Source organism: Anas platyrhynchos, chromosome 6 (genome assembly GCF_047663525.1).
Source record: "Anas platyrhynchos isolate ZD024472 breed Pekin duck chromosome 6, IASCAAS_PekinDuck_T2T, whole genome shotgun sequence".
In the NCBI taxonomy this organism is placed as follows: Eukaryota; Metazoa; Chordata; class Aves; order Anseriformes; family Anatidae; genus Anas; species Anas platyrhynchos.
In genome coordinates, this window is record NC_092592.1 from 12,726,730 (window position 1) to 12,748,786 (window position 22,057).

Sequence of the window (22,057 nt, forward strand, 5' to 3'; positions counted from 1 at the left end):
AAAACTATTGCTATTTTCCGTTTAGTTGTTTTTGATGTTGTTTGTTCTTTTTCTCTTCTTTTAGGTTATAACCAACACCACTTCCAAGTTAGTATCACTTCTATACAGTGCCAAGTATTCGTGTGAATACGGTCTATGTGTGAAGATTTGCTTTCTGGGGTAGCATGATCCCTTGTGTTCCTGCTGTGTTTTGCTTAAAAGTATTGCTTTTTTTTTTTTTTTTAATAATCTTGTTGTTATGGCAAGTGTCATACGCTGCCACTGCTGTCCAGTGGTGCTATGTTCTAAGCACATGACGTGTTTGGCATTCGTGGTGATGTTCTAATACAGCAAATGGAGTTAGCATCTGTGTTTGCTCAGTTCTTATAAATACTTTCAGATTTTTTCATCTCTACAGTCAGGATTGGATTCCTCCTAACTTTTTAAAGAATCTTCATGCCTTCAGGATTTGGGGAGCCTTATCAAAGCCTTTTTTGATATGTTATTAGTGATGTATATTTGTGCGTAAGTATTAAGTTAATTTCTGAAGGCCCACTCCACTGAAATTCACATTTAAGTTTGTACTTGATACTGATATTGAAAAGATCTAAAAAGTAATTGACTTGAGTAACAGTGTTCCCCAAATAAGAAGACACCACTGATTTGAAGTTGTGATTTATCTGCTTTATTTAGGGAAGTTCACGGAGTCCTCAGCTCTGATCTTTGGTTTCCTAGGGCAAGGGCAGAGGATTCTCTCTACATTCCTGCCTCTGTCTCTGAACTGAGTGTTGGTAAGAAATTGCTGAAGAGACTGGGCTAAATTCAGCTTAAAATAAATAATGGTCTTAGTTAAATGTCTGTCAAATTTAAACTGAAAAGAGAAGGTTAGAAGCAGTAGAAGACATACAGTTGAAATAATATTTAATGCATATAATTTACACTGGTCTGGCATTCTCAGTTGATTTTATGAGGTGTGAGAGTGATGTCCTGCATATGATGTAGCTCCTTTGGACAAATGAAGTTCTTGCCTATTTACATTGATAAGTATTGTTACACTTGTATTGGAAAGCAGAAGTCATATTACAGAGGTGTTACTATCTTACTTTCTTTGGCATTCATTTTTCTGCATCATCAGTAGTCCTTTTCCAGCTTAGCAGAAAAATCCCGGTCACTTCGGACATTTGCTCCAGTAGGATCTTACTTCTGCCACTTTGTCCTGGAGCACAGCATCCCTTACAAGTATTCATGCCTTCTGTTTACTTCCAGGGTTATAATGAAAGCTCTGCAGCTGAAAATCTGTAGCTTTTTCTATTGGTTTTATGGGAATCTTGTTGACTTCAGTGAAAGTTTTGCCTTGGTACATGTAATATGACTAAAACTATTGGAAGGCATCACTGAAACTGTTTAAATACCATGAGTCAAAGGCTAAATCACTATGACTATTGTTGTTAGGAAAGCTTAGGCTGTTCTAAGATTAGTAGCTTTTATTTATGTAATTGATTGTGGAAGCCAATTGTTTTGAACATTATTCTTTAGAAGTGGCAAATTCAACCTCTGTCTTTTCATTCATAGTCTTATCCGATCTTGGGTTTAGAATCTCTTTGATATGTCTAATAGTATGTGGAAAAGAGAACACTGAATTCCAGATCTCAAGGACCTTTGTGTTCCTAAAGATCAGGTGATTGTGGAGGGTATTACAAAGAAAAGAGATACCATTGTTAGCGTAAGGCATGTGCATGCTGGAAGGTCAGGAGTATAACAGATTGCACATCTTTGCACATCACGTTTCAACAGATGATTTTTTTTATATAATAATAATATTGTCATAGTTGAAAATAGCTAATGAAGGGACATTTTAAATGTGAAAATGTCTCTGTAAAAAGCTGATTTTCACTTTGCCCTGCAAACATAATGCAGCTTCTTGTTTCCCTCCCTTACAGTGGTGTGTGTAATTGAAAGCTCTGGCTGTAATACAGCATGTGTGTATCTCGGTTTCTGTTTCTTGAGCATGTTGCTGTAATGTTCTATCAAGTCGTTTTGAGTCATGTAATATCTCTCCTATCTCTCCTACTGCCCATCTTCAATCAGGGCATCCCACCACTAAAAAAGCTGAAAGCATAACGGAGTCCTCTGGCTGGATTCAGGGGTGGCACAGCACCTTTCATAATCACCAGAAAACTAAGCCAGATGGCTGCCAGCCCGACTTGATTTTCCATTTTCCTACATGCAGAGTTGATGGTTTGGATTTAATACTCAAACACCCCCTGTGGCTAACCCATGACAGACAGGAACATGCTTGTTCCACGACCAGAGCTGATGTTGTTCAGTCGCAGGAAGAAATTCAGCAAGACGTAATACTGGCTGAAAAACTTATGATCTAGTGGTTTTAAACTGAAAATGAAACTTGATTTAAAAATAAATAATCTTAAAAATATAGTAATATTAACATATAAATATATAAATTATAAATATAAATAAATATGTATGCTTATATAAAATAATAAATATTTACATTTATAATTTATAAATTTATATATATATATAAATAATTTTAAAATAAGTAATCATAAAAATAAGATTTGGGGGGGGATGAGATGGGAGGGGCTGGAATATATCCACTTCTAGCTTTTGGCTCAGTTCAAAATGAAACCTTTGTGACATACCTGTGTTTCTCAAAGGACAGACTCTGTTTTGCTCAGTTCTGGTGAGCATCCAGAATCTATACTGCTGACATCGTCCTGCTGTTGGCAAGATAAGAACAGCAGACTGGATATTAATCTTATCTCCCACGGTTTAGAGAAGAGCAGTTACTTCAGTGACTGACAGCTGAGATCTAGATGATCTGTTAAAACTCCAGACAATCCTCAGTCCTCACTCTAGGACTGTGACAATATACAGCTAGGCGGTACAAGGAACCCAGGTGCAATTTGGTGGAAGTCTGACATTAAACTGGCTCTTCCTATTGCTATGCGAACTCCAGTTATCTTGCTCACGGTTCAGTTTCTCAAATAAATGCCCTTCCTTGTAAATGAAGCCCCTGGAAAAAAGATGGCTACACCCTCCAACTGGAATTATTCCATTGATTGCAGTGTGAGGTAGTTTGATTTGAGACTGAGCATTTGTCACATTACAGCAATGCCTTGGCCATCTGCAGATTTTGTGCAGATTAATTTAGAGTCCACAAAAAGAGCTTTGAACATTAAAAGCTTTGAGTACTAAATTTCACTATGATTAATCATGTTGAGAAAAAACACTGTAACCTTCCAAATAATAGTGAAGCTGACATCTGTTCACCCCATTGTACTTCCTAGCATTTTGTAAGACCCTTCACTGGGAATTCTCTCAAGTACATACATGCATCCGTGGGTATGGATATATGCAGGTGTGCATGTATATGTGTGTATACACTTACATGTATATATTCATGTAAGAATATAATTTTAATATCTGTAAATAATACAAACAGGGATTGTTCATGCTTTTTTTTTTTTTTTTGGAAAGTGACAACTCTCACCTTTTTTTCTGTTAGCACATTTGTGAGCCAACACAAAAATGCCATCCGTGAGCACAGCCAGCTTTGAGCTGTTACTTGTTATTATGTTGTCTCTTATTCTCTGAACAGAAGCTTTTGTGGTGAGATGCCGTGAGTACGCATGCACACTCCTCTCTTGGTGCTTTTTCTCCCACTTAACTATCACACCTTTTTCCTTTCTTCCCTCCCTTCCCTTTGAACCTCACTCTTGCATAACCCAGTACGGAGTTCACGGAGCGTTTCAACCCCAATGTCCTGAAGGACTCTGCCCTGTCTACACACAAACCCATTGAGGTGAAAGGCCTAGGCGGCAAGGCTACTATAATTCATGCCCAGTATAACACTCCGATCAGCATGTATTCCCAAGATGCTATCATGGATGCAATTGCAGGCCAGGCACAAGCCCAAGGTGGAGAATTTGCTGGGTAAGATTATTTCTTTGTGTAAAATGTTCTTCCTCTGCATGATACACTTAATAACCCCTATGTGCATGCCAACAGCTCTTCCTTGACTCTTTTTTCTGGAGTATCTTATCCGTGAAAAATACAAATCAATTCTAGATAGTGCTTGAAATCATTTTATTATTTTGAAGTTAAAAGGGTGGATAATTAGAAAATGTAACAATTATTTTTAGTATTCTTCCTAGAAATGGTAAACCCCACCAAAATATATTCAGTGCACTATATATGAAGTTAGATGACTTTACACTTATCATGACCATGCTTTGTAATAACCACTGTATTAATGTGCACAGATAAAAAAAAAAAAAAAAAAAGGAGATGGGGTTTTGATTGATACATAAAGAATGCAACATATTTATTTAGTACTGTCCAATGTTTTATTCTTCAGAACAGAATGTTCTGTATTATCCCTATCCCTAGATTACATATTGTACATATGCATATGTCTTATGCATATGCTTTGGTATCCTTTGGACTATGGCAAAATCCATTGATCTTTAATAATTTTGCTTTTCTAGTGCATATTGTGGCTATTCTTATCTGATAAACTTATCCACATTTCTTATGGCTTAACTGAAATTATATGTGGCATGAATGTAGTGCTGTTTCTTTCTTACCAAGTTTCTTTCTACCTAAAACAGAACTTAACTGCTTATCACATGACACCAAAATATAGGTACAGCAACACACACAAACATAATTTCTTTTAAATGCTAGCTGCAGCCTTATTCAAAATGCAGATACTTCATGTATTTGCTTGTGTTCCCCTCTACTGGCCATTTCTTTTCTATTTTTTAGACTTTTTATTTCACTAATTCTTCTGCACTGATATTATTTCATTGTGTTTATCATGACCCTCCCTAATTGAGAGGAGGACTCTTTCCTCTCAACCTTTTGTTCATGTTGACCATAGCTCAGTGAATCTCCACAGGTGTAAGTAGACCCATATTTCCGATTTGCGAAGTACAAGGAAAGAAATTCATTGTGACTGTGGTTTTTGTAATGGTTCACATGCTTCATAGGCATGGATTGATATATTGGTATTTTCTGTTAAATGCTATGGCATTATATAACGCAAATAGTACTTTAATGCTTAAAAACTTGTCTCCCAAGCCTAACATTCACTTGACTCCAGAGGAAACCGGTGTTTCTATATCTACATTCAGTCAGGTGCAGGAAACTCTTTAAATCTGCTGTGCTGTGTGTTACAGCCTGTTTTGTAACTTTTTTTTTTGCTCTTCTCAGTAGATTAGATTTAGAATGCTGTGTTAATAATACAAAGGCAGGGTTCTTGTTGATGTAACAACAGCCTACCCATTAACTGACCTGCAATCATTTGATCAAACACACAACTCATTTCTTTAAGGTGTTGCTTCGACATTTGTGTTATTCTGAACTTGAATTTGCAGTGGAAACTGAGGATACTCTTTATTTTGCTAGTTGATCAAGTCTGAGATAAGAGCTTGCTTAATGCAGAAATAATTGTATGAGAAGCTTCTCATATAAAAGCAGACCAAATTACGTACTGATTCATTTGGTCTCAATTCTCTGCCTATAATGTGGTCTTGGCACTTACTCTTCTTTGGGCTTTTAGCATTACATTATTGGTAAGTCCTGAAGCCACGAGGCAGTATGTAAGACAGTAAGTGTACTTGCACTGAAGATCCAAAGAATTTTGGTTCTTTTTGGCGGGCAAAAACTGTTTACTTTTGTTATCAGTGTCATTAGAATTAGGATAAGGATTCATTCTGCATCTTGACCATTTGAAATCAGTGATGCTTCCTGTCAGTGAGATCAGCATCGTGTGCATGTTGCTTAGAGAATAACCCACATATACTGGGCCACCAAGGAGAACTTAAAGAAAAGCTTATAAACTACACTGCACTTAACTCAGACCTCATGCTGGAGCTTGAAGGTAGCACTGTTTAACTGTCCTGACTTCATGTCTTTCCTTATTCTATGCTGCTTTGTTACAGTTGATTTTGATATACCAAGAACCAAGAGTTGGTTGCAATAAAACATTGTGATTAGGTATTTCAAGTACATCTCTGTCAAACCTCTTTTGAATTCCATTAGGCAGTTTCAGCCAAATTCACGATTTCTGTAAGCAGATGTAAATCCAACAATTTTATGAGGATTAAGATCTAACAGTTCCAGTAGCAGAATCAATAATGTGATAGTACAAACTAGGTAAAGTCTAGTGTTTTTCACAATAAGTCAACTTGGCTGCGTGATTTACCAACTTGCAGGAATTGTTTGGTTTACTGTTTTTACCTCTCGGAACTTTCATTATTAGGTATAATCGGTCTAATATATTATGTCACAGTATTTTGTTGAATGCTTATGTTAGCTATAGAACTCTATAGTCCTTCCTGTGTTTTTACTTACCAATTATCGACATGGCCAAATTAAAACTGAGTAATGATTCCAGGAAGCGATTCACATGGTAAGCCACGGTTTATACTCAAGTGCAAGATAAAATCACATTAGTACTTATGCAAAGAGGTTTGACTGTCTTTAAAGATCATTTTAGTATTAATAATACCTGACCTGTATGATGATGTGGAAAAGGGAGAGTTTTTTTGTCAAATCCTACTGTAGTATCTTAGGAGATTGTATGAAAAACCTTCAAAAGATCTAACTCCTTAGGGCAGATTTTTTTTTTCAGTAACATCAGTTTGAGGTAATGTGCTTAAAGATGCATGATATTTCTGCACATGCACACCCAGATGGAAAAAAAAACAAAAACAACAAGAGGTATAAGAGCTACTTATTAACATTGTTATGTATATCATCCGGCTATTTCTAAGAGTCAACTGTCACATTTAGCTTTATGAAGTGCTTATAATTAGCGATTCTCTGTGTTTTGCACTTCCATGCTGAGTGGCTCAAATGTCCTGGTTATTCATCTGCAATATAATTACAATTTTAGACAAAGAAAGAGGCCTGCTGCATTAAAGATAGAGTTGGAAATATTCCAATGTATTGCATTAATCCAATTCAATTTATAAGAGCATATTTCACTTTGCTAGGGAAGGTTAATTCACCAAGCTCCATTTCCTGCCTTAATCATCTACCACAAAGATATTAATATGTCATATTAATGCCACATGTTACTACTGTAAAATTTGTGATCTAGGCTCTAGAGGTGTTTTTTTGTTTTGTTTTGTTTTAACTACATTTATGCAAATGGCATATCTATACATACACTTTTAAACAGCTTCTTTGTATACTGGTCATAATATAAGAATAAAGCATTTTAGCTAGAGCATTTAAAGAAAGGAATTTGAACTGTCCATGGTTTGCATACCATTGTTGCCACAGTAGTCCATGGTTGAAATCAGCACTATTATTTATGTAGTTGTTTATTATCCAGTCTGCAGCAGTCTGCAGTTGTGAAATTTGTTATCATATCCAGCAGTTTTTTAAACTTCAGCAGCATTAAATTGCAAGTGTAAGATTATATTAACTGTTGGCCAGATAAAAGCAGTCACCTAGGACAGTAAGAAGACAAAAGATACTGCATGCTTAGTCAATACTAAGACAAATGCCTGAAGAAAGGGAAAGTTGAAAACCTGGGACTGCTTTGGGGGAGCTTTTTTTTCAGATCTTGAACTGAAGATTCCTATTTAGGTTTTTGTTTTGTGGTTGTTTTTTTTTTTTTTGTTTCCCGTAAGCTACACTCTACCATGTAGGTAACCGTACTGAAACACAAAAGGAAAGGAACTGTTGATTGTGCCCAGCGGGCCCTCAAGAAAGTGAGAAGTTGGTATATTCAGGAGTTATAAGGAATATAAATACTCCTTTTATTAAAAAAAAAAAAAAATAGTCCTAAGGAGTTGGGGCATGATACAACCCTGTATTGCCTGTGCTGCAAGTCCATATGTAAGTAAGCACACATCATGTTTTTGAACCCCCCTGCAGTCTTACCTGAAGAATGCATCTATGCTATTGTCAGGTGCAAATCCATTAAAGCAGCTGATGTTATGCAATGTGAAGTAGAGATATGTGTCAGCTGGGAAGTACAGATATTTAAGGCATTGCCTGGTGATATGTTTTTATTAGTGTAACTTTTTGTTGTTTGTAGAATACCAGACATACTTTGGGGCTTTTTCTTGATTTTTCTCATACTTTCAAAGCACAAAAACTAGTTCCCTGTAGATTTTCTCTGCAAAATGGCATCAAAGAATTCCAAGTTTGAGCCTGAAGTACAGAAGCAACTTTTACAGCAGGTGACCGCTCCCTGAACTTTATAGCACTGACTTAGTTGGACCATATGGCCCTTCACGTTTTAGAGTCATTGCTCAGTTTTTGTGAAGTTGAGCATGCTTCTTGCAAAGCTCTACATGGAATAGCACATTAAACCAGTTACAATAAATCACTTGCTGCAGAAATAGACCTTGTATTTACAGAAGGCATGGAGTCAAATTACTATATGACTGCATATATCATTCCCTCACTGTATATTTCTGCAGTTTGTCACTATTTAAACTGCTATGCAGAAATTATTTTTGCAGAAATAAAAAAGCTTTTAATAAGTCTATTTCTCACTTGCATTATTAATCAAAGGGAGCTTACCTCATTTGTGCTACAGAGTTTTGTAGCTTTTGGTTTAGGTGTGCAAAACTGGAAGTTTCTGGATATGTCACTGTTCAAGGCAATTAGGGGCATTGTAAGAGCCTGAGGTATGTTCTGCTGCTGAAGATTTTAGATATAAAATATATGTGTGGAAATCTTGAGTACAAGTCAAGATTTCTTATGTTTCACAAGCTTAGTAAATGATGAATCCAGAGTTGTGGCAGCTGGATGTTTAATTCAGAATTTTGGCTAAGAATAATGATCTCTGGAAAAAAAATGCAAAAGCCTATTATATTACTTTTATAATGAAATATGTTTTCTATTTCTAAATGCAACCTTAAAGTACTCTGTCTCAAAACTATAACAAAACATAATATCAACATGAAGCTGTTTTTGTAAGAAATGATATTGGACAAGAATGCTCAGAGAAATAAATATTTTTGACTGGCATAGTCTCCTTTACCATCACACATTGTTATAACCACCATAAGCTTGTGGCTGCATTGGCTGAGGAATCATGAACAGACATTTCCATGTATTTTCACATAGTTTTGAATATACAGTTTGAGTGATAGCAGGTCATTTCAAAGTTATAATCTCTGTTAATTCACCTAATATTGATCTATGTATTTTTCATTAAAAGTGATATTTTCAAAGCTTTGCTTTAGATTGCTGTTATTTTGGACAAGAAGCTGTAAGACCAGAGTGAGGTTGAGATGAAAGTTACCATGTGCTGTTTCACAACGTTTCACTTTCTGAATTGCAGTACCCTTCCTATTAAAGATCCTCACGTAGACAGTGCCTCTCCAGTGTATCAGGCTGTGCTTAAAACTCAGAACAAGCCTGAAGATGAAACTGAAGACTGGGGCCGCCGTTCTGCCAATCTGCAGTCTAAGTCTTTCCGCATCCTTGCCCAGATGACTGGAACGGAGTACAGTAAGTCAAATATCAAAACACCCCCATCATTCTAATTTTAGATTATGCTTTTATTTTCTTGCACCAGTATTAGTGACCGATAGTCCAGGACAATTCACGTCCTGCTTGTAGTTACTTTCAGTGAGAGCTAAGATCTGAGAGCCCTGTATGTAACTAAAGGGAACTATGAAATCGAAGTGTTACATCTCACCTTTGCTTTAAGAAGCAAATTATTTGATCTGCCAAGGCTCTCAGCAGAAGAACATCTGTGACCCTGAAATTCTTCATATTTACAAATCAAATCTGTGCAGAGTAATCTTTCACTTTTCAGCATTTTAGACAAACAAAGCAGTCAGTTCATTAGAAAAAAGATAACTTAGTTCTCCTGTCACAGTCTTTTATAGAAGTTACTTCCTGAGGTCAAAAAAACCATGGATCATCGTTTGCATCGTACAAATGGTTCTGTGTCAGCTTTTTATGTAAACCTGGATCTGCTGTGAATGTAATGGGAGCTTGAACTTTGCTGCTTATTGACTATGGAAATGTTTTTCTGATCACCTGGTAACTAACCTCAGATCTTGTTTCTGATCTAGAGAGAAGGCAGTTCAGGGCCCTTTCCCATAACGCAGGGAAATACTTATTTTCTCTTTGTATAAATGTGCTGCTGTCTCTGATGCTTTTTGACAAAACAGCAGACCCTCTCTGTAGGATCATTGCCTACAGCTGTGCAACATCGCTAATAAATGAATGAGAAAGTACTTGTAATAGCCACTTTCCCCCTAACATCCTGCTTCTTAGCTCTAGGGAACTACTCCTCTTCCCACTGTTATAAAACCTACTGCTGCAAAGAGCATGAGTGTACCTTTAGACAGGCTTTTGATACTCTTCTAAAGAATTTGTAATTTTATCATAAAGTCAATTCTTTCTTTCTTTTTTGCATTCTTTTTCTAACTGCAACCCTTTTTATCTGCAGTGCAAGATCCAGATGAGGAAGCCCTGAGGAGATCAAGGTAAGACACTCCCTGTGAAAAATATGGCGTTCTCTTTATTGATAACAAAATAATGTTTTAAAACAGCTTTAATACAAGCATATACAACTATTTTGTTGTCTTAAAATACTTTAACACTTTTGCTTAAATGTCACTAAAATTAAAATGCTATCAATGAGAATAATTTGAATGAAAAGGGTAACAAACTGGCATGTATTTAGGAAAGATGGTACAAACAGTGTGATTTCAGATCTGAAAGCTCTCTGCACATGCAACTTCCGTGTACTTTACTGCGTGTGTGAATGCAATGAGATCCTAAGACCAAGCCCTGTGTAACTGCTTGATGGTGTAACTGTATGAAAATACATAATGTTGTGATAGCATTGAAACTTATGTGCAATTTATTTGGATGATCCTGACTGCTATCCGATTCATCTGGAATGATACAGTAAAGGAGTTGTTTCCATCCATATCCATAACCATTCGCTTATGTTTTGTCTGAAATTAGTGCAACCCAAACCTGTAGAATATAGAGGCACAAGACTGCTTTTGCTAGTGGAGAAATGTATTTGTCTTTTAGGACCTAACAATAATGCTGATAAAATGGTTATGCTCAGAGAGATAACAAGGAATTAAAGACCAGAGATCACCTTATGTTGTCCTACATGGCCAAGAAATAGACTTATTAGTGATTCTTTTGCACAGCTTAAAAATTGAAGTTTAATTGGAGCGTCCTACATGCAGCCTAATTTTCTGTTTGCATACTTGAAATCCCTATATCATGGTAGCTTCTCTAATACGCTGGCTGGCTTGTGATGTGTTTTTGATACTCACATTTTTGTTTGTTTGTTTTTTCCTACTACTACTTTTCCTTTTCTTCTTTTTACTGCTGTGTGTCTTTCATAAAGGCTTTGAGCTTTTGATCACAGAGCAAGTTACAAACATTGAGTCAGTGAGAAAGATGTCTGTCATCATCCCGGTGAAAATACAATACGTTTACTTTCAGTTTATGTCTGCTATAAACCTTCCACTGCAGTTCACTGAAGTTCATGGCTGGGTGTCTGAGTATCAGGCTTGACATTACATCCCTTGTGGATTCATTTCTTCCCTCAAATGTGCAAGCCTAATTCGTAGTGAACGTGTTGTGCATTACGTGCTTTGATGTAATAGCACACATCCAAATCCTTACTATGGTGGGATTTAAGATGTTGTACTGAACCTAACAGTTCCCCTGCATGCATCTGACAGGAACATATTCTCATAAAGAAGCAATCTTTCTAGCTGTTGTCTGTGGGTTTGTAAGATACTAGGTATTGGGAATTAACATGGTATTGGATATGTTTAAGACAGTGAAGTAATTTACAGTACATGACTATATCTGCTGTACAGTGCATGTCTTGCAGTGTTGAGGTATCAGTGTGTGTTATCCTTTTTTTTTTTTTTTTCTTCCTCTCGCGAGGACAGTAATGATTTTGAATGTATGTAGGCACAGCTGCATTACCTAGAGAAATTGAAGGATACTCATTGGTAGCAGAGGCAGAAGGGAATATATTGGGTAGTTATGCAGTGGCACAGTGCCATGGGTATGAGCTCTGCAGGGGCCTCCTACCTAGCACACTGATAGCTTAGCAGACTGATAGCCTGATCTTGGTGGTGCGGTGCTTGCCTCAAGCATTGTACCTACTCCACCTCTGGACTTTGTTTAGCAATAGTCCTGGCTATGCATGGGTCCATCGTATGTTTTCTTGGGTTTATTGATCCCTATCTGCTCCATCTTTTGGGAGGGTCCTCTGCCACTGTTGGTTTTGTAAAGGATGGAAGGACCTGTGTCAGATGCACAAAATTCATGCTTGAACTCTCCTCTCCCACCACAGTAATGGAGTAGGAACTCCTTGTTAGTGTCTTCTCCAGACACCCCATAACATGTACAACCACACCTTGCACCATGCCTGCCATTTGGAATCAACTGTAAGGCTTCTGGACTCCCAAAAGCAAAAGGCTTATTTGGAATTGTGGAAACAGTCTTGCATAATTCAATGTTGCATTGATCCTGAACTGTTTTGACATTTGTGGGGGGCAACACTTTATTTTCCAAAACTTACACAGCTAGAATGGAGAACTTTGACCCTAGAGCAGACTGTGAGCAATCCTTCTCTGGTGCTTTCTTCTCTCTCCCTGTGTCAGTTCTTCAGTGTAGTCAGCATATAATGCCAAAGATTTCTTACAAATGCTTGAAAAAAGAACATACAGCTTACTTTGGGCAGGGTATTGTCACTTCTGGATTGCTCCTTCCAACTTCTTGACGCACTCTCTGAACAGAACCTAAAAAGCTTAGGAATCTTCAGGTGGCAGAGTATTCCTTTCTGTTAATGCTAAAGAGTGTAGTACATGACAGCCTTTTGTTTGTGTTACAGCTATTTTGAAGGCATGCATACAGTTATATGCTATAAAAACATAGCAACATATATATAAACATATATATAACATATATATATATATATAAAAACATATAAAAACAGTTTGCTGTTGTGATGATTGTTAGGAAATGCTTTCCAGAAAGATGATATCCATTTCAAGTCAGGCAGATATTTCTTAATACTGCTTTCTTGAATGGAGAGATTTATCTTTGAAGCAGTAAGGGAATTCTTAAGTTTAATGTAAGACCCACTGTAACTAGTGTGTTCCAATGTAACTTGAAAAAACGCCACCATGAAGTTTCAGCATTTCAGCGAGAAATACTTTTTTAATTACTTCAAAATATAAAAGATAATTCAAAAAGCCATACACCATGATTCCCTTAGATTTAGAAAGACAAATTAGAAATATCAGTGAATTTGTTGACATTTACTCTGTTTATTGTCTTGTGCTATATTCAGACTGAGGATTAAAACCAGCCTGGTCTGTTCCTTTCTGTCTGGCTGATTTTGCTCTCGAGTTCTGCTGCATTAACATGGTTGCCTTGCACTTGGGGTTTAAATAATGAAGGGAAAATTACTTGTTTGCAATGAATCAAATACATTTGCAAATAACATTTTCCATTCTGTTTGATATACATCTCCTTGACTGTGCTCTCATCCCATGTCATCTTCCTCCAGCTTTTTATTTGCAAAACCTGAATTCAAACTCTAGAACATCTAGAAAAGTTTAAGCTCTGAGAGGTGCTGAACATTGCTTACAACTTGCTCAAGTGCCTCAGTCTGTAGTCAAAGGTATTCACAAGAGGTGGTTGACACTTCACAGGACTGTGCTTCTTAAAATCCCACTTCATTCTGCTCTTTCACACAAATGGCCAGAAATATTTATGCTACTGTCAATGCTTATATTCACTCCTATTGAGAGAACCTATAGAAAGTACTGCTGAAACCTGTGGCTGATTACAGGACAGCAGGAGGTAAATGTATCAATGTATCTGTCTATACTTACATTCACATTGACGTAGATACTACAGAATGGAAAATATTGCATTGATTTTGCTCTTGTACTGAATTAACTTTCACTGACTGCTTGGGTTGGGGAGGGAAGAGCCGAGAGAACCCACTGGCAGGAAAACACCGGGATTACACTGCATTTCTAGCAAAAGCAGCCCTGTAATACGAAGCAAAAGGCACAGAATATGAAGTTATATCAAGTTACTTCTCAGAAATGAACAACTGCAAAACACTTCATATGCAGTCTAAAAAGGATCGCCCAGCCTTCTTTGCGCTGATTTGAAAGCTGTGAAAAAATCCAAATAAATTGCCATTGCCCTAGTTGTAAGGCAGGGGAGTAGTAGTCATGTTCCCTAACCCCTTTCTTTCTCCCTCCTTTCTTCTCTGTCTTTCTCTCTCTCTGTCTCTGTCTTTCTCTCTCTCTCTTTCTTCATGCCACAGGGAAAGGTTTGAAACGGAACGTAACAGCCCACGCTTTGCCAAATTGCGCAACTGGCATCACGGCCTGTCGGCGCAAATCCTTAATGTTAAAAGTTAAAAGCCCACATTTAGCGGGCAAATATGTGAAACAGAGAATTACAGTAAAGAATTAACTGCTGTCCTGAGTTAGAGCCTAAGAGTGTCACACACATACAGGAAAGACTTATTGCTAGGGGTTTTCTCTGAGTGCCTGTCTTTGGTAGATTTCTGTTGTTAGCCTGGAATCCACTCACTGTCACCGAAAGTAAAAATAACCATACAACCCTGTTCATGTTCTTTGATACAAAATAGATTAGCTTTTGTCCTTTGTGATGTTCAGTGTAACTTCAATATACAGATAGAAGGAAAAGATTACTATTGTACTTTCTTGACTTAGATTATAGGAGAAAATGAGAGGAAAGCAGATTTACTTTAGGGTGAGGAATTAAGTTTTTAATGATTTTTTCTGAGGCTGTAAAGATAATTAAATAGGAGAAAGCAAGAGGAAAAGGAAAGCTGACTGAGCCTAGCCTAGAGTTTGCTAAACATACAGCGTGCTTAATTTGCGTAGTTGAATGATGCTGTTTGAAATAAGACATTAGCAATGTTATTTTTCTTCAATATGTTATGCTAGCAAAAGTTATTTGCCAAAACCATTGCTGTAAGATTTGTTTGAAACCTGAATTTGTCATTAGATGAAAGATAGGGATAGAATGTGGTTGTTCAGGACTTCTTCCTAGATATGTTTAGGAGTGAGAAGAATATACATTACTGTTGGTGCACTGACGCTTTTAAAAGCATCTTGTAAGTTTTAAGAAATGTGTTGCCCATTCTGTATTGTTCTTGCTTTGACCCACATTTTTCTGTATATAGCACCATGCTTTATCTGAAATAAAAGGATTTAAAACTAAAATAATTATGTGCCTGTTTTACACAGTACTTTATTCTGCTTTGAAAAAATAACTGAAAAAAACTCGTCTTTCCACAATAGAAAATTTGGTCAAAAAGCTTTTGCCTATTACCCGTAGTTCTTACTGACCTTTTAAATTATCTGAATTAGAATAAACCTGACAAAGTAGTTGGAAAAACAGCAACAGAAATGAACAAATACATTCTTAGCTGTGAATGAGAGCATGGCATCATTGGGAGACGCTAGGTGACAACCTGTTGATGATGCCATCGCAGGCACCATTTGAATGCTATGTGTTCTTTGGCAATAATGCATTAACATGTGCACACAGCAAAGGTACCACGTTAATATGTGGTGCTGGGAGTGGGATCTTTGTTTCAGCATTACACCAACGCTTCAGTTTTAAACTGTGTCAGTCAAAATGCAGCAAGTCTATCCAAAAGGCCCCCACGTTTCTGTATGAAGTACACCAAGTGAAGTATCACTTCCCTTTCTAGTTCATATTCTGATCATTAAATGCAACTCAATTAAACTGCATTTACAGTTTCCATAGAAACAGTTGATGTTAACCCTTACAGAAATCTGCATTAGGAATCCTTAGCAGTGATTGAAGCAGAAGTTGCTTGGTGATAAAGCACAGGTCTCCAGCAACGGAGGGTTAGTTATGTTGCAGCCCTGCCTACAGCCCAGTTAAGGAATTATTTTTTTTATAAAATTCTTTAAACTGCAGATTAGGTGCCTTTATCCGGTAGCAGTAATTCTGATCAAAGGGATTAATGTATGCAATTGAAAATCTTACACTTTTCACTGATTTCAAGCATCTGCAATTTATATCAACAGGCAGTACAAAAACAAGGCACACTTAAACTCTCATTTTGTGGGCAGGAAAAGCTCCTAATCACAGAGGATTTTGCATGAATCAACCAAATACATGAGTGTTTAAAGAATAATAATAATAAAAAAAAAGCACAACTAGCTGACATTTAAAAAACAAACAAACAAAAAAAAACACAGATGTTCGAGTATTACTTAAGACCATGGGCACTATTTCATTATAAAATGCACTTTTTTCTATGTAAGTACCATAGCAATTCAGTAAACATGCTATTTAATGTACAACATTCATTTATATTTTCCTTATGGGAATGCAAACAAATTCTGATCTTATCTCACTAGCATCTGTGGAAAATCAGCATAATAGAACTGCATAAAATAAGAGCAACATTTTAACTTTTTCTGAGTGTTGCTTAGATCAGACATCAACTCAGGAGTTGGTAAATTTTATTTCTGTGTGGAAAATTGTGGTGAAATTTAAAATATCAACATAGTTCACTTTTTTCTTAAACAACAGATGTACTTGAGTAGAAAATCATCCAGTTGTATCTTTCAACCAAATTAAATGGTTTTCTGAATAAGTACATGAGAGAGTTTTCACTTAGAGTTGTGTATCCTTAATGTTTTATGAACAGAACATGGATACTATTTATTTCAAATCCACCTACTGCATGTAATATAATTAAAAACAAAGTGTCTATGTTATGTATGAGTGTTTGTTTAATGCTACTTTTAAAGATACCTTTTAATGATCAGAAAAGCATAGTTTGGTTAGGTATGAAATTAATGCAAATGCAGTTAAGGGACATCTTACCTTTGCTTCTGTAGATTTAATAATAAGCAGTGCATATATACCATGTACTCACTCATAAAGAGATACAGGTACTACCTGTTTCCCTGGAGGCTAGAAAATAGAATCTAAATGCTCTACAAGCTTGTAGAATTTCAGTTCTTTATGTAAGCACAGGGGAAAAAAAAGTAATAGAAAAAATCGTCAGTAGTTGGTAAGTTTTAAACCTTTTTAAATGCAAGACCAGAAGACCTTTTTGTGAAGGTGTTGTTATTAATCCCTAATGCAAGATTGTTTACCATGGTGTATTTCTACTGCTTAGTCCAATCCCCTTCAAAAAAACAATCTCCCAGCTGTTGAATTTCATTAATTAAACTCAGTCAGTCAATTTTTTTCTCTCCAGCTTCTTGTTTATATTTTGCTTTGTAGTTGCTTAACTCATACACCTCAAAAATCTGCTCTTACATTGTCATGGTGATCTTAGGGCCCCAGAAATGAATGTTACATTTATTTCCTTGTGTAATTATTAACAGGCCTTGTTTTTCCTTCCTGGGGAGGAGGCAGGCTTTTCTGTATGGTGGAGAAACTGGGCTGCATTTGTCATTCTACTACATCGCATTGCTGGAGGCTGTGACAGGCTTAGATCTGGTGAGAACTCATCAGTTGCTTTGACAAGCCACTAGCTTTGCTATGGCTAAAGGTCAGGGCTGGCCTGGTTATGTCCCATTTCTAATCTGTCCAGGCTTATCTCATTGTATGTCACTCCTGATCAACCAACCCCATCTTCCAGTGCTTCTTGACCATTTGTGGGAGTCTGCTGTTTCGCCTAGGAGAACTAGTCTTAGTGAATGTAAGGCTCAGACTAGGTTCCCCACTGAAGAGTAATGAGTCAAGTAACACCTCAAATTACCTTTGATGAGGGGCAGGCATACCTCTCCCAGGTTGAAGGTATTCTGAACCATGACTATTTTGCTGAGCAAATGACACTGGGTTGGTGACAATAGTGTCTTCTAAATAATCTTCATGTCAATAAGTATAGTATAATGTAGTACGTGGATAGTGATATTAGTACCCGGCCCTTCGCAATATTGCCAGTAAAGCTTAGTGTTAGAAGCATTTAATGAAGATACAGCAAAGCTGATGCCACTAGGAAATCAAAACCGAAAGGCCTTCCAGGTAAATCTGCTTGTCTGGTTATGACACAGGGAAATGCTCATCTTCTGCTGTGGTATAAGACCGTTTGATCTAAACTAACCCTTTTCCTGAATACTGCTGCCTTGTCCTCTACCCAAATGGCCTCCTCCTCACCTCTTACAGCGCTTAGTTTGCAGCAGGAGTACTGACTGCATGCAGTGCATGCTGATGGACGTGGCAAGAGTGTGCCTTTAAGTAAGCAGGCATGAGAACTTGACCTCTCTTCCTTCTGTGCATGAAAAAATTGCAAGAGAAGGAAGGTTCTGTGGCTCCCTTCCTTGCCTCCCTCTTTTCAGGCCTGCCTGCATGGGTAGGAGAAGAAATTTTTTTGCTATGTTAAAATAGAGGTCATTTTCTCTCCATTGCAGTTTCTCTCTCATTATGTACAATTGTGGAGTATATCTTCAGTAGTAGTAAGGTACAGATATTTTAGGGAATACTTTATCACTTCTGAGAAGTCAAACATGTTTCACAGAGATGTCTGAAGCCTTCATGGACAGGAAGGGGTGACCGACTTCGCACTTGCACACTCAGGTTCCCGCAAGGAATAAATGATTCTGTGGCTTCTTTAGCAGTGGCTACCATGGGCTTCAGTGACCATTATACCTTCAGAAAACAAAGGGACATTTGAACAAATTCCACTTTGCAAATGTAAAAAGTTAGACTTTTGGCACAGTACATGACAGTAGTAGATAGTACCACACGATGGCTTCCTTTAATCAGCTGCTTTCTGCAGTATTCATAAAAAAAATTGGCAAAAATTTACTTCCAAGCACAGTAATGTGCTTTGTTCTGCTTAACAAAGCCATCTGATACCACTGAGATAAGCTAAGGTGCCTTCACCTCCTTTCCTTCATTTGCCAGGATTTGCAATGGTTCGCCTTGCTGACTTACTAGCAGTCAAAAACTTCCTATCTTTATGCTAGGCAGATTAGCAAAAGTCCTTCTGAAGGATGTAACTTATTTTTCTACAACAGCACACAAAAATAAAGCAGGCTTCTGTGGTTAGCTTTTGTGTGTTTTTTGGTGTTGTTTTTTTTTCATGTTTAAGGATCATTACTAAAAGGTGAGTGAGGATCAGAGTAAAACAGGGTATTTACTTAGTGCAGTTATCACAGAATCATAGAGCCATTCCATGATCACTACGCTAAATAAATACATCATTTTATTCAGATTTGCACTCACCTTTTAGTGCCTGAAGAGTGACAAAAATGTAGAAATAGTGAATAAACTCAATTGTTTCTATGGAATGTTGGAGTGAAACCAGAAGGGAAAATTGATCAATTGTCTTCCCAAAACATTGCAAATACTCCTTGAAGTTCTGTGGGAGAAGTGAATTTAGGGACCACAAATTCCTTGTTTCCAAGCCAGTTCTCTGCAGAATCCATCGATCAAAGATAGGAGCCATTAGGTCTGCTGTATCCAGTTGAATGCACTTGCTTAAAGGTGAAAGAGTGAGGCCTCCAGCTGAAACAAGCAAATACAATGGAATCTTTCTCAAAATATAGAAAGTAAGGCATAAGCTAACAGATCTTGTCAAAGCTCAAGATTCACTTTTGTGTGTGGGTGTAGTGAACTATATTTTAAAATCTTTTCTTTACCATCTCACTCTTCTGCATGTTCCTGTCTGCATTTCAGCATGGGCAGAAATTCACATCACTTTCGTTCCTTCTGTGCAACTTCAGAGATGCCTGTATGCATCTTTCCACTGATGCCGATGGCTAATCAAAATATCAGTGCACAGCACCGCCTTCTTCTCTTACTGTACTCTGTTTTCTGCCATCGTCTGCAGTCCAAAAAGGAAAAAGCAGTTCTTGCATGTAGCAACTTTCCAATAGGCATGGGTAAGCCCAAGGTCCCGAGCTGCAGTCTGTGGATTCTGACTAGTCCACAGAGCGTTGTTTAGGACAAGCTGGAGAACTGGCTGATGGGACAGCACTGGCACTGCTTCCTCTTATTCTGCTTTTCTAAATTGCATTCATGTCAGCAGAATTATGCTAAATACTAACTGCTTCCTAATAGTTCATTACCATGTAAGCAATTGTTGTTGTTGACCAAAATGTTATATGATTACAAATAAGAGAGAGGGAAGGTAAGAAAACCCTTAAGGGAATCTGTGAAATAAAATGTACTCCACATTCTAGAGAGGAGGGAGAAAAAAAAAAAGACAACTGCTGTAACTCACACCACTTAGTTACTTGGTTCAGGAACCAAGCAGATAAGATGCACTAATGCACCTTCAAATGGATGAAAATGCTGTGTAGAGAAAGTATGAAGTTTCTCACCATCAATGTGCACAAATTAAAAATTGGCTCTAAAAACTGCTAGCGGACAGTGAGATCAATGAGTTCTTGTTTTGCTCTCAGCTGCCCTGGAGCAATATGAAATCGTGATGAGAGAGAATGCTTCAGTGATTGGGGAATCGCTTCCAGTGTACAATAGCTGAACCTGTGAGCACTCTAGACAAAGAAGTGCACAAACACAAACTGAAAGTTCTGATCCTGTGTTCAGGTGCCTGCTGGCAGATGTTTGTGCTTTACCAGCAGGGTTCTAAAAAGTTAGAGGGAACTGTTCAGATAGATCTGATTACAGAATTAAGGCCGAGATACGGGAAAACTATCTGCCATAGCTTTTGAGCTCAAAAATACACAAGCTTAAATTGTTCCATACATTCAGGATTTTACAGTCTTTGTTCTTATTAAAGCGCTGAGTTTTCCAATAAGATAAATTGGAGTACATACTTGCATGCCAAATGTCCATACATAAATCTTGGACAAGTTATCTTCCCTTTCACAAACACAGATGCTGCTGTATTTCTACATGTATTTATTATTTGAATGCTTAATGTAACAGCATACATAGATGCCACTAAAATGCATCCATAGGAGATACTTACTGTGATGTAGTGAGCTGCTTTGACTGAGTTTCATACTACCTGTTGAGAATGAGTTGGCTGGTTTTTTTCACTGAATATATGGCAATGCTTTTCCTATTCTGTGGCACTGTCTGCACAAACCAGGATACCTTCTGGGAGAAATGTATTTCCCTGTTTTGAAAAGCAGACGTACTAGCAGGATATATTGTGATTGTTTTGGCGTGGGCTGCTCACATTCTTAACTACAGTGGCTGAAAAAGAGAGACTAGCTCTTCTTCTACTCCTTTTTTTCTGATCCCAAGCTAAAGTTTTAACTAAACCAGCATGATAGTCATCTTCTGTCCTCTCCAGTTAACTGCTTATGTTTTTTTTGTGTGTGTGTCTTGTGGTGTCTTTGTTAAGATAATAGTTTGTTACAGTTAAAAAGATATAGCTTGGGGGGAAGCCATCTCAATGATTTTGTATTCATGTGTTTATAGAAAAATTCCTAGCTGCAAACACAGAAAGCTAGAAAATGCCTTCTGGATCAGAACAGCAGTTAATGTAGCTCAGTGTACAGTTGCCAAGAGTATCAGTATCTCATGCCTTCAAGGCAAAAAATGTTTGGAAGACAATTAGGAAATAACTTTCATACAAGTTTTTCCCTAGATAACCTATAAGAATTTTTTTTAATTATTTTGTGACTTTAATTTCTTAAAAGGAAATTTTATCCATAGGTAAATATGCATATGTAAATATAAGCATCTGTTAGGATGAAAGCTATTATTAGTCTAATAAGGAAAAGTCCTGTGAATTCACAACATGCTGGTAGAAAAACAGAATTTTTAATTTCAGGAGACCCTATAGACCCTAATCATCTGTAAGTCTTAGTAACTATTTACTTTTTGACAGCAGATCTGTCAGGCATCTTCTTTGTTAGAAGACTGTTGGATGATCAATACAGGAAAATACTAATAAAGTGAATTTATAAATTTGTAAATTCATATTTATAATTCAATTAGTATTTATAAAAATAGTTCCTTTATTTCTTACTAAAGACAGTGAGAGTTGGTATTTTAAATAGTTAGTTGAGTTTGGGGGATTGACTAATTTCAATTCTCCGCCCTGCCACAG

At 37.1% G+C, this 22,057-nt stretch overlaps 1 protein-coding gene and 1 long non-coding RNA gene across 25 annotated transcripts in view; one reads left to right on the forward strand and one right to left on the reverse strand.

Moving 5' to 3' along the window:
• Positions 1-22,057, forward strand: part of LDB3 (LIM domain binding 3) — a 121,431-nt gene that overhangs the window by 62,648 nt on the left and 36,726 nt on the right. For 18 of the 23 annotated variants that reach the window (XR_011810346.1, XM_038181044.2, XM_038181040.2 and 15 more), the window contains 2 exons: positions 9,317-9,486; positions 10,439-10,475. Coding sequence is in view for 22 of the 23 variants with exons in the window: in XM_038181044.2 (XP_038036972.1) it covers positions 9,317-9,486; positions 10,439-10,475 (207 nt within the window). In the remaining variant the exon portion in view is untranslated. Of the gene's footprint in view, positions 1-64; positions 88-3,732; positions 3,937-9,316; positions 9,487-10,438; positions 10,476-14,323; positions 15,258-22,057 lie in introns of those variants that run through there. The other 5 variants (XM_038181049.2, XM_038181053.2, XM_072040097.1 and 2 more) reach the window with 3 other exon arrangements.
• Positions 1-22,057, reverse strand: part of LOC106019172 (uncharacterized) — a 90,840-nt gene that overhangs the window by 22,641 nt on the left and 46,142 nt on the right. The window lies entirely within an intron of this gene.